Source organism: Mirounga leonina, unplaced genomic scaffold (assembly GCF_011800145.1).
Source record: "Mirounga leonina isolate KUSES-001 unplaced genomic scaffold, KU_Mleo_1.0 Mir_175, whole genome shotgun sequence".
In the NCBI taxonomy this organism is placed as follows: Eukaryota; Metazoa; Chordata; class Mammalia; order Carnivora; family Phocidae; genus Mirounga; species Mirounga leonina.
In genome coordinates this window covers 30571017-30584319 of record NW_023270453.1, presented here as the reverse complement: position 1 = coordinate 30584319, position 13303 = coordinate 30571017, and the positions used below count along the sequence as shown (strand labels likewise).

General features: G+C 46.4%; 1 protein-coding gene across 3 annotated transcripts in view; it reads left to right on the top strand.

Moving 5' to 3' along the window:
- The first annotated feature begins 819 nt into the window (after positions 1 to 819).
- The window catches only part of ZC3H7A (zinc finger CCCH-type containing 7A), a 33568-nt gene continuing 21084 nt past the window's right edge, over positions 820 to 13303 (top strand). For 2 of the 3 annotated variants that reach the window (XM_035022290.1, XM_035022291.1), the window contains exons 1-4: positions 820 to 976; positions 9655 to 9756; positions 10859 to 10898; positions 12679 to 12876. In XM_035022290.1, coding sequence (XP_034878181.1) covers positions 9689 to 9756; positions 10859 to 10898; positions 12679 to 12876 — 306 coding nt within the window. In that variant the 5' untranslated portion in view covers positions 820 to 976; positions 9655 to 9688. Of the gene's footprint in view, positions 977 to 9654; positions 9757 to 10858; positions 10931 to 12678; positions 12877 to 13303 lie in introns of those variants that run through there. The other variant, XM_035022292.1, reaches the window with a different exon arrangement.

The following is a 13303-nucleotide window of genomic DNA, read 5'->3' as shown; positions in this document are numbered from 1 at the left end:
CGCCCCTCCCCCGCCCGGCGCGCGCCCGCCGCCGCCTCGTGCTCGCGCGCGGCCGTTAACGGACGCCGGGCGGGGGAGGGGCGGCGGCGCGGAGGGGCCGGGGCGGCTGAGGTGGGGGCGGGTCGCGGCCCCCCGGCGGGGGAAGGTCGGCGCGTGCGTGGCGGGCCGGGCCCGGCAGCTCGGGGCGGACGCAGGCGGGCGGGGTCCCCGGGGCCCCCTCCCCTCCCCTGCCCTCCCCTCCCTCTTCCCTGCCCTCCGGCGGCGGGGCGCCCCCCGGGGCGCGTCTGCGGGAAGCGGGGCGCCGACGGCCGCCGCTCCCAGCCGTCCACGCCTGCATGCGTTCCCGCTGGCACGGCACCTCCTCTCTGCTTACTTAACCCCCCTTCCCTCCCCCCCCCAGTTTATTTTTTCCATCGCGTGTCTGTTTGGTGGCCCGGGTCCCCTAATCCAGTGTCTTGGGTTTGGGGGCGGGAGGGATGCGCGCCGAGCGCGGGGCTCATTTATTTCGGGTTAACCGCCCCCCCGCCCCCATTTCTTTTGCGCGGGGCGCGCAGCTGGGACGCGCGGCGGATGGTTTCCTGTCTTTATTGGGGATGCGGAGACTGCCGGGTTTTAGGTTTCTTTCCCCACCCTTGAGGAATGGAGACCTGTCAGCTCTCATTAGCGCGAAGGCACGGTCGGGGATGGTCATCGCAGGGGTGTGGTCAAGCCGGGAAGCGCCGGCGGGGCCCGGGAGTTTGCGCCTGCGCCCGGGGTGGGAACTCATCAGCGCTCGGGTATTTTTCCCGCCCCCCCCCCCCCCCCCCCGCCCCCAGTGCTTAGAGATCAAAGAAGGTACCTGTGCTAGGTACCGAGAGAGCGGGGATCTGCTTACGTTAGACCTGCGCCGCCCGGGACTGTTGAGCGCTTGGTGTGTGGCTGGACCCAGCTGAGATGTGCTCCGGCTGAAAAAGACATATCTGATTTTAAACACTAGGTATGGAAAGGGGGGGGAGGGGAACAGCGAAAGATCTCGTAATTTTTTTGTGTTTAAATAGTACATGTTAAGATGATAATACTTTGAACCTAATCGGGTCGACCAAAATAAACCGTTAACATTATTTACGCCGGTATCTTTTTACTTTCGTTGAACGTGGCAACTTGGGCGTTTGAAATTACATTTGTGGCTCGCCTTATATTTCTGTTGGACAGTGCTCCAATAGAGCATCTGAATGGGGGCAGGGCGGCTGGGAGCCTGTGCCGCCTGCTTATCTTTTCCTGCTTCCTTGATGGCATGTGGCCTCCTGTCCCCTAAGCTCTCAAGAAGCCCCTGCCTCTTGCTTCTCACTCTGAGCTGAACTGAACTGTTAAGCTGATTGCAAATGAGGATCTTGTCCTCATTTGCAGAATAATGCAAGTTAATAGACCAAATTTTCTTTGTTGAAAAATTTTCTCTCTGCTGTGTATTGGAGTCTGGAAATAGTTGTGTTAGGTTAGAATCAGAATCAGATCGTGAATTATTGAGGATGAGTATTTCCAGTATTCGTGTGTGGGTTCTGTAGAGAGCATGTTAATTTTCAGGCCCTCTGCCACCAAAATGAACTGGAAAGCTCATGCCTTCCTCTGAGTTACTGTGACTTTTGCTTGGGGGCTCATCCTCTGTCTCATAACAAAGTATCCAGGAGAAGAGTCATTGTTTCAAGAAAGTGGTAGAACATCTGTGATGTTTCTCTGTCTGGGTTTTGTAGTCTCTGAGGGTTGCAATGTAGCCAGACATTTTTGTAAGTGTTACAGAGTGAGCTAACTGTTGCAAGCCAGGGTTGACAGTAATGTTACTTTAACTACTTTCTGTTTGTTTATGCCCTAACAGGGAGGAGGCTTGAGTCTGAAGGTAGAATTTAATCCAGACTGGTAACTGTAATTTTTCACTAGCAATATAGGAATACCTTTTTAGGAAAAATACAAACACTGTGCCATATACCCTGCCCACTTTCTCTTTTCCTGTGTCTGTCTTGTAAGACTGTTTAGTATTCAGTCCTTGTGTCTAAACACATTATGTTATGGGTGGAACATATTTCCAGATGCAGATTTTCCCTGGACTGTTATCCTAACTCTGTGCGTCTGCTGTATTCCCGTGGAAACCCTCTGCTCTAAGTTTCTTTAAATGATGTTCCTTGAGCATGTCCCTGTGTGTGTGTGTGCAGAGGTGTTTATTCTGTTCCCCTGGAGTTAAATGCCCACCTGTCTGCCGGCGCTGTGTTTGTCTTTCAGAGCGCAGCCCAGGGCTGACTTAGACTACTCGCCTTCCTCCTGGCATCACTGCCACTTACAGTGCAGAATAGCATGGTGGATAAGAATTCTTGCTTGGAGCCAGGCTGTCTGGCTCTGAAATCTAGCTCTGCCACTTCCCTAGCTGTGATCCCGGATTGCTTGCGTCACTTCTCTATGTAAAAGTTTCCTCATGGTACCTACCTCTTGAGACTGTTAGGAGGATTGAATGATTTAATACATGCACAGCGCTTAGAACGATGCTTGGCATCCAGTAAGGGTGCTAAGTGTTAGCTATTGTTCTGTGTATACACTATGTGGCAATCACGTATCACTTACCGTGGTGTCTTCTGTTAATGGGAGCTAGTTTCTAAAGTTACCTTGTGAGGCTAAAATGCCACAGATACGAATACAGTGTCCAGCTACTAGCATTGCACATTGTACCAGACTCCAGTATAATCAGTTTCACTGCACAGGCACTGAGTAAATAAGGAATTATAGTGAAGATCCAAGGCACCTTTCCGCCTTACCTAGAACTTTAGAATGAGTAACATTTAAAATCAGCTGATGGGAGAAAGATGAGTTGATGAGGATATTCCAGCTTATAAAATTGTAGATAATTTAATGAAGTTTATATTAGTTGAGTTTCGAAGCTCTCCCATTCCAGTTCCCTTTCATTTAGGGAGAGGTGTGTCTGCTGTACTTCTTCCTTGTTGGCGATGAAGGAAACCCATCATTGAGCTCCTTCAGGGGTCACTTATGGTCTTTCTCTCTGTCACTGTCTCTAGATCCCCACCATGTTGATTTACTCCCCACCTTGTTCCCCTGAGGGTTGAAGGTGGAGCCCACCACAGCCAGCTCTGCCTGCCTGGTCATTTCCTCCCTGGGACCCTACGTTGCCACGCCTGCCCTTTCATGTTAGGTGTTAACTCTTGGGCCTCTGAACTTTGTGTGAAGCATTCTCTTTATGCTTGGCCACTTCATTCGTTCTTGCATTCAAGTATGTATTGACCTGGATCCAGATATTGGGAGACAATCAGGACTAAGAAAGACAAGGCAGCTCTGGGAGTAAATAGCGCAACAATTTAGGGGATAAGGGAAGGCTTCTAAAGGTGATATTTAAGCCAGGACCCCAGGGGGGAGAGGAACTCGCTCTGTGCAGTTCTGGAAAGTGTGTTTGGGGTGGAGGGACAAGCAAGCACAATGTCCCAGAGACATGGAGCCCTTGACTCATTCTGCAAACCCACAGAATGCCACTGTGATGGGAGCTGAATGTGTGAGTGCATGAGGGCGGCGGGAAAAGAGGTTGGGAGGATCCTCCTGGATCTGATAGGTCATGGTAAGGACTCTGGATTTTATTCTAAGGGCCTGGGGAAGCCACTGAGGGATTTAAAGCAGGGCTGTAACAACTGATTTGTGTGTTTAAAAGAGCATTCCTTTTAGTTTAGTGTGGGAAGTGGAGGGGGGAGGGGACAGTGGAGAAGACTGGGAGCTTAGAGCCCAGGCAGGGAAAGGAGGATATTGCAACATCCACGTGAGATGGTGTGATCTGTGATCTGGCTGGGGGTGGCGGAGGAAGCCTGGGAAGTGGTCAGATTTGGGGGGCCCTGCACATACTCTACAGTGTCACTTGGGGGATTTGTCAGGGGGCTGATGGAAGTGGGATGGGAGAGAAAGGAGAGGGTGGTGCCAGGGTTCTGGTTTGAGCAAGTGGTGAGAAGCTGGTTTCATTGCTGAAAAGATAGGATTGTGCAAAGGGTTAGGATTGGCGGGAAGGCCTAGGATTGGGACCATTCAAGTCAGAAATGCTGAATAAATATCACAGACAGCCCAGACTTCATATATGTTATGGCCTTACGCATATCAGCGTAGAAGTGGATGGTCATCGGGGCGCCTGGGTGGCTCAGTCATTAAGCGTCTGCCCTCGGCTCAGGTCATGTTCCCAGGGTCCTGGGATCAAGTCCTGCATCGGGCTCCCTGCTCAAGTGGGAAGCCTGCTTCTCCCTCTCCCTCTCCCCCTGCTTGTGTTCCCTCTCTCGCTGTGTCTCTCTCTGTCAAATAAAATCTTAAAAAAAAAAAGTAGATGGTCATCTTATAAATGCTTCTTGTACAATGGGTAGCTGTTTGGAAGGGAAATAAACGTATCCCTGCATCACTTCTTACAGTCAATTGGTGGGTCACGTTAAAAAAAAAATTTTTTTTTTTAATGAAACAAGAGTATTCAGGGAAAACATGAAGAATTATTTTATAATTTCAAAGTGGCGAAGGTATATGTGAGTGTGGCCGAATCCAGGCACCATGAAAGAAAATATTGATAAATTCAGCCACTTAGAGATAAAAACTTGTGTCAAAAAGTGTAAGAAACCAGGCCGAAAGTCGAAGGATTGACATCAAAGTGGGAAGAACAAAAACAGTACCACAAAAGACTACTTTCCTCTCTATGTAAAGAGCTTTCCTGAATGAGAAAAGCTCAATCTGGAAGGAAAATGGGCAGAAGATCCGAGCACACAGTTTATGGGGAAGGAAGTACAAGTGACTCTTAAATTTCAAGAGCTGAGCAGCCTCACTAGTGATAGAAGGGCTGAGACAAAACCTCATCACATTGTCGCACCACTGTCACCCGTTTCTCACCTCCCGGTTGGCAGGAGTGAAGCACTGGATGATTGGTCGGTGAAGTGGCAAAATTGGGGCCAAACGCATACACCCTTTAGCCTATAGAACTTGTCGAAGATACACACATATGAGATGTCCTGGGTACCTGGTGAACTTTAGAGACTGGAAACAACCCAGATGTGCATCAGAAGTTACAGTACAACCGTATCACGGAACACAGGGGTTAAGGTGGCTTTTCCTGCGCCCTGGTAGGGACTGACCTTTGAGGTTAGGTACGGAGAGACAAAAGCAAGTGCAGAACACATCAGGAGCCCCAGTTTGTATAAAAAATAACAGACACACAGGGTATGTTGAACTTTTTATTTTGGAATAATTAGAAACTCACAGGAAATTGCAAAAGTGGTATCTAGAGGCCCATGAACCCTTCATCCACTTTCCCCCAGCAGTGCCATCTTACATAATTGTAGTGGAGTATCAAAGCCAGGAAACTGGGATTAGAGAATACTATGAACCAGAGTACAGGCTCTTACTCTTACTGGTTTTTACGTGCCCTTTTGTGTGTGTCTGTCGGCCTGTCTCTGCAATTTTATCCTATGTGTAGATTCACGGAACCACCGCCAGTCAAGATACTCTCTTGTTTCACAGACTTTCTTTGTCAGGACACAGAAGAGACCCTAATGGTGGGTGATTGCCCTCAGAAAGGGCATATGGGTGGCCGAGTGACAGGAGAGGAGACATTCCTTTTCAGTGTCCTAGTATTAAAAATCTTACTTTTTCAACAGTTTGTGATGCCTCTGAGACCTTTAGTAGAACTACAGACAGGCAGAGGGCCTCGAGCCCTGAGTGGTGCAGGAGGTCCAGGGAAAGGGGGGGGGGTGTGACTGGGGGAGAGAAGGGGCTCCAGCGAAGCCACAGCGCTCTCCTGTTTGGAGGCCAGCTGGAGTTGAAACCCCAGTCTCAAGGAGGCAGTATATACACCTGTCATGTGCTGCTGAGTTTGAATAAGAAAAGTGGCTGTTGGATTAACTTTATCAGATCCTTCCTCACTTTAAAATTGAGGCCGGGTTTTAACTGGATCCAAAAATAAGATGATGGATAAAGCATTTATCTTTTCTTTCTTTCAAAATGGGAGGGGGGTGTATTTCTCAGGTGAAACTCAGCTGTGATGGAAGAAAATCAGGACAGAGATTGCCAGGGGTAGGGGTGGGGCAGGGATTGGCTGGGGAGGAGGCCTGAGGGAACTTCCTAGAGTGACAGTAATGGTATTTAGCCAAGGTGGGGGGCTGGGGCTGGGTTACAGGACTGTCTCCTTTGTCAAAACTTGCCTTGAAATTTGTGCATTTTACAAGGGAAAAAAGTTTCTGCGTTTTACCTTAAAAAAACTGTAAACAAATATTGAAATCTAGAGCAATGATATACATGCTGACGTGCTAACTGATGAATTATAATTGATGTCTGCCACTTACTTTGCAGTTTATCAAAATAATAAGGTGGGTTGATGGATGGACAGAGGGATGGGCGGATGGACAAAGATGGGCAGATGTGATAAACGGCAAAATATTAAATATAGAACATAGGTATGTGATGTTCATTGAGAAAGATTTTTAACTTTACTGTGTGTACAGTTTTTCTTTCTTTTTTTTTTTTTTAAAGATTTTATTTATTTGAGAGAGAGAGAATGAGAGAGAGAGCGCACATGAGAGGGGGTAGGGTCAGAGGGAGAAGTAGACTCCCTGCCGAGCAGGGAGCCCCATGCGGGACTCATCCAGGGACTCCAGGATCATGACCTGAGCCGAAGGCAATTGCTTCACCAACTGAGCCACCCAGGCGCCCGTGTACAGTTTTTCATAATGCAATTTTGGGGGAAGAAATCTACAAGAACATGAAATTCCCTATCCTACTATTTTTGACCATCATTTGGTATTACGTTCTCAAATCTTGAACCATGTAAAGGAGGCCTGTGTTTCATGCTATTAAAAGAGCCTGTGTCTTATTTCCACTTAATCACCTACTTGAGTTGTCAGCTCTTTGCCACCAGCCCTTTGTCCTTAAGAGGTCGAGGTTCAAGGTTTTCTGGCACTTTCTGGGGAAACAGCTCAAGGCTATTAACTCAGTGGATTATCATGATCCCCGAGTCCCTTCTTAGCTAACAGGGACCTCAGCCTAATTCTCCCACCTTCCCTGTACAGAGGTTGGGGGGAAGGTGTCCTGTTCTTTGAAGATGGGGAAGAGTTCTTGCTTTGGGTGGCCTTTTCTTTTGTCACTGACTTTCAGGCCTGACTGCTGTGAACCCCCTCCCCCCACAACCGAGTGCTGTTCTGGGTGCCTTTGAGCGGTAAGCTCTTGCTCTAAATTGGCCCCACTTTATTATTTTATTATTTTTTTTAAAGATTTTATTTATTTGAGAGAGAAAGAGAGCACAGAGGCAGAGGGAGAGGGAGCTCGATGTGGGGCTTGATCCCAGGACTCTGAGATCGTGACCTGAGCTGAAGGCAGACACTTAACTGACTGAGCCACCAAGGTGTCCCAGAATTGGCCCCACTTTAAATAAAAGAGAAAAAAGGCTTGGTGGTCCCTTAAGTCATCTTTCCAAGGAAGGGTTCAGAGGCTACGTAGACTTTTTAAAAAATACTTTAAGGGGCGCCTGGGTGGCTCAGATGGTGGAAGCGTAGAAGGCCCGACACATAACTCCCATTGCCAGTAGGGACAGGTGTCCATATTTTTGTCAGTCTTGTTTCATTTCCACCCGCTCATCCCCCTTTAAGGTAGATTACCTGAAAAACAAACTGCAGAAATAATGCCATTTTCCTTCCGTGTCATGGGCTTTGGAAACATTTTATTTTGGGGCAGTTTCAAATATTGACAGAGTAGAAAGAATCTGTGTGTTTGTCACTGGTTGGCCACATTTTGCTGTTTCGTCGCCACCCCACTCCTTTTTTTTTTTTTTTTTTTTTTGGTTGTTGGAATATTTGATTTGATTTTTTTTTTAAGATTTTATTTATTTATTTATTTGACAGAGAAAGACACTGAGAGAGGGAACACAAGCAGGGGGAGTGGGAGAGGGAGAAGCAGGCCTCCCGCGGAGCAAGGAGCCCGATGTGGGGCTGGATCCCAGGACCCAGGGATCATGACCTGAGCCGAAGGCAGACGCTTCACCAACTGAGCCACTCAGGCGCCCCGATTTGATTTTTTTTAAGTAGACTCCACGCCCAGTGTGGGGCTTGAAGTCACAACCGTGAGATCAGGACCAGAGCTGAGATCAAGAGTCAGATGCTTAACTGACTGGGCTGCCCACGTGCCCCGCTGGAATATTTTAAAGCCAATCCCAGATAGATCTTTCACATATAAAGACTTCAGTAAGGTAACAGCTTAAGCAGAAGATAAAAATATTTAGAAATGACAGTATTTAAAAGATGAAAAAAGATGATCACCAGTTACCCACCTTTGGGGCATTCCAATGCTTGTCCCCACCCCTACACTTTTTTTTTTTTTTTAAGATTTTATTTATCTGACAGAGAGAGAGACAGGAGAGAGGGAACACAAGTAGGGGGAGTGGGAGAGAGAGAAGCAGGCTTCCCGCCGAGCGGGGAGCCCGATGTGGGGCTCGATCCCAGGACCTTGGGATCATGACCTGAGCCGAAGGCAGCCGCTCAACCGACTGAGCCACCCAGGCGCCCCTCCACCCCTACACTTTGAAACCGGTAGATTTAAAAATAAAACTACCAATGTCAAGCAATAATGAAACTAAAACATTTCAGCTAGGAAGCCTGGGTGCAAGTTCCCCGTCCATCACGTGGGTTCAAGTGGGCGGTTTGTGTGAGAACCTGTCCTCTTAGGCTTAGATCCCAGTACTCATCACAGGATAACCGTGCCCCCTCCTCACCCCTGCCAGGGGACATTTAACAAAGCCTGGAGGTATTTTTGGTTATCATACTGGGGGGAGGGGCGCTACGGGCATCTAGTGGGTAGAGGCCAGGGGCGCTGCTAGAACCCTGCCGAGCACAGGGAGGTCCCCATAATAAAGGACTGTCTGGCCCAAACTGCTGAGGTCAAGAAACCCTAGTTCTAGACCCTGGGAGATGGTGTTTTATCACAGGTCTCTTCCCTGTGGTTCTCCTTTAACTTGCCGGGAATTGCTTAATGAACAGTGATGGGGGGCCGACACCAATAGCTTTGACTGGTGTTGACATTTGCCAGTGTTAAGTTGAAGGTAAACCCTTACTTTCGAGAAAATTCCAACTGAATGACTTCATTCAGGCTTTTTATTTTATCAGTTGTATCAACAAGGATTATTTCAGAAGTTTGTGTTACAAACTTCTGTATAAGGTTTCCACTCTGCTTACCAGGAAGTCAGACTCCCTCTGAGGCAAGCGGATGTGAAACCTTTTCACTTCTGGAGAGCTTCCAGAAGCAAAACAAGGCCAGGACTGTTTTAGTAGGAGTTTATGCGTGCATGCGGATAGAAAGGGAAGAAGCAAAACCTGGAGCTGAAGGGATGGGGTGAGAAGAGGGGTGGAGGAAAATGACTTTTTCATGGAGATTCTCTAGGAGGAGCATACAGAATCAGCATGGCTGTTGAGCCTTAAAGGAGAGTGAGAACCTGATACTTCTGTGTGCTGGGCAACAGGGACTGTGCGGATAAGCCAGGATTCTCGGTGTCAGGGACCCCAGAGTCAAGTCAGCAGAGAGGGACGTGGCCACAAGTAACTGTGGCAGGATCGCAAATTACGGGTGTTATAATCGGGGTCCAGGAGCCCTGTGCATTATGTAACTCTGTGCCTTGTTTCTTTCCAGATCGATCATTTAGAAAGTGGATGTGTGGGGTAACATGTCCAGTGTGTCCGAGGAGAGAAGAAAAAGGCAGCAGAACATTAAGGAAGGACTGCAGTTTATACAGTAAGGGCCTGACTCGTACCTGCGTTCATGTCACATAGTCCAGCTGACCCTTGAGCAACGCGGGGTGGGGGGCGCAGACCCCCCCCCAATTTAAAGTCCACATATAACTTTTGATTCCCAAAAATGTAACTACAAATAGCCTACTGTTGACCGGAAGCCTGACCAATAGCATAAACAGTCGATGAACGCGTTGTTATGTGTATTATTTATTGTATTAAGATAAAGTAAGCTGGAGAAAAAAGTGGCAAGAAAGTCATAAGGAAAAGAAAATACGTTTACAGTACTGTATTATATTTATCGAAAAAGATAAAGTTATAAGTGGACCTGCTCAGTTCAAGCCTGTGTTGTTCAAGAGGTCAACTGTACTTTTTTATATTGGATTAAGAAATCTTAAGTCCGGTTTGTCAGTCCTCTTAATTCAGGTCCGAAGTTAGATACTTTTATTCAGCAATAATTTTTGCTCTTGTACTTTTGATTTCTTGTGCGTTCTGAAGTATATCTTACTGTCACTGATTTTTAGAGCTAAAATCCTTTAGTGTCTCTGAAAGTGTTAGACTGAGAGGAATTGGAACCTAATCACATCGGAACACTTCTGATGACTGAAAAGTGACTGAGAATGAACTTGCACGCGGGGCTTTTGTAATCAAACATTTCTGTTGAGAAGCTTGGGCTCTAACTAGCCTTCTTGAGCCTGGCGGGGACAATACAGCCCGGTGCTTGGGCGGACTAGTCCAGGCCCAAGGGCCTCTGCTCTTCCCAGGAAGGAGACCAACTTCTCTGTACTACAGAATCCCAAAGTATTAGTGGTTCTCTGCTATTTTACAACTTTTTTGGTATTTGAGGAATTACGCCTTCTTTTAGTAGAAGTAGGTTGGAGAAGAAAAGTGTTATACTTACTCAAGAGAATATAAAGGAAGAGTTACAGGTTCTTTTTCCCATGCCTACAGTTATATGTGAGTAATGGTAGTAAAGAGAGGTAGGTCTTTCAGACATGCTTTGAACCTGTGGCAAGCTAACAGAAGCTCAGTTTTACAATGACTTCTGGATGAACCAATCCTCATGAGAGCCTGATAATTACAATTACTTGGTTTCTTCTCCTTAGGTCACCACTGTCGTACCCAGGAACACAGGAACAGTATGCGGTAATGATGGGGAACACCTGCTTAAAAGCTCTGCAAGTAGCCTGAGAACTATCATGTCTAGTGGGGGTTGGCCAACGATGGCTTTGTGGGTCGAATGTGGCCCTTTGTCTGTTGCTATAAATAAAGTTTTATTGGAACACAGCCACACCTATCTGTGGCTGCTTGTGTGACATATGGTAGCTGAGACAGAGACCATATGGCCCACAAAGCCTGAAATACTTGCTCTCTGGGCACTTAGAGAAAGAGTTTGCCAATCTCATACACATAGAGGACAACATTATTGTTGGCACATGTTGACAGTTGTCCTATATTGTCTTTCCTCCATGAGTGTAGTTTGCGCTAATTTTTCCTCTGAGACCTTTGAAAATTACTGTTAGCCTACCTCTTATTTCATTGAAAACAAGTGAGACAGATTATGTTTCAAAGGAGAGTTCACACACTCTCTTATTTAGGAGAAGAGATGATCTAACAGTAGTAAAGGGTGCCTCGATCCTAAGAGGGAACAGTTAGAGATAAAACTAGTGAGAAACACAGTGAAAGCCTGGTTCCCTGGGTCTTAGACTAAAGGCCCTCATCGGTGCAGACTGTTAGTTCACCTGTGGCTTCTTGTCTCTGTGGGTTTTGATCCTTCTAAGTAGTCCTTCTTTCTCTCTGCCTCTCTGTCTCCCTCTTCTCTGTTTCCTTCTCTGTCTTCCTCCTTCTCCCTTCCCTCCATCTCTCCAAACAGATGTAGAATCAGAGAGTATTATGGCTAGAAAGCACCTGGAACAACTGTTCATTTTACAATTCATTTTATAGTCCTGACATTTACATGTGGAACTGGGTTCCCGAGAGGTTAAGTGTCAGGTCACAAGTCGCCTCCCTTGTTAAAGGTTGATCTGTTCAGTGTTCTTTATTACTTTTGTCTGCTTAGACATGAATTTCATAAAATGAGACTGAAGACTTGAATATCTGTTTTTGTACTATTTATCTGATCTTGACTTTTACAACGTTAAAGCAATGATAGAAATCATGAAGGAACTTTTACATGTACCGAAACTTCAGAACTTTTATAGGTACTGAAAGAATGTGTATACTATACTTCCTCGGTGAGAAAAAGGTTTAACATCCCCACTCCCAAATCAGTAATTGACTTGAGCAAACGTTTACAAAAGAGGAAATACAATGGTCCATAAAAATGTGGGACATTATTTGCAACTGGTGAATCACTAAATTCTACCTCTGAAACAAACAAACAAAAAAGATAGAAACAACAACCACCACCAAATGTGGGAAATTGTTGGTAATCAGACATGCAGATAAAAATGGGGACAGTTTTTCACCTAGAAATTAGTAGGGGTTTTATGTGTACGCATACGCAGGTGCACACATACTACCCCGTATTGGTGGGGGTGCCGTGAAGGAAACCGCTAGGCATGTTCATCGTTATTGCCCTTTTGGAAGGCAGTTTAGAAATACTAGTCAGAAGCCTTACAATGCTCATTCTTTGTGACCTAGAGTTTCTCCTTGTAGGAATGCCTCAGGCGCGGAGTTGGGGATGTGAACAAATATTTTGCTGCATTTCTCTTCATGAGAAATTGAATTTTCTCTTTAAAAAGCGAGCAAGATAAAGCCTTTGCTGAGATGGCAGTGGCATGGTCTGGGTTCCCAGTTTCTTAGAGTTGTGTTTATTGCTATGTCACGTAGAAGACTCGGGAAGTTTTCCGTACACAAATTAAAATTTCCTCATACCCTGACTTGTTCCGTAAAGGGCTTCAAGTGGTAACTTTCTTTTTTTAAGGTATATTTACGTGCTCTTGTGAGAAATCTTTTTAATGAAGGCAATGATGTTTATCGGGAACGTGATTGGAACAACTCGATAAGCCAGTACACGGAAGCTTTGAATATCGCTGGTTATGCAAAGTCTGAAGAAATTGTCATCCCTAAAGAAATAATTGAAAAACTGCATATAAATCGTATTGCTTGCTATTCTAATATGGTGAGCTGTGATTTTTTATTTTTATTTATTTATTTATTTATTTTAAAAAGATTTTATTTATTTATTTGACAGAGAGAGACACAGCAAGAGAGGGAATACAAGCAGGGGGAGTGGCAGAGGGAGAAGCAGGCTTCCCGCAGAGCAGGGAGCCCGTCGCGGGACTCGATCCCGAGACTCCAGGATCATGACCTGAGTCGAAGGCAGACGCTTAACGACTGAGCCACCCAGGCGCCCGAGTTGTGATTTTTTTTTTTTTAAGATTTTATTTATTTATTTGAGGGAGAGAATGAGAGAGAGCATGAGAGGGGGAAGGGTCAGAAGGAGAAGCAGACTCCCTGCTGAGCAGGGAGCCCGATGTGGGGCTCAATCCTGGGACTCCAGGATCATGACCTGAGCCGAAGGCAGTCGCTTAAGCAACTGAGCCACC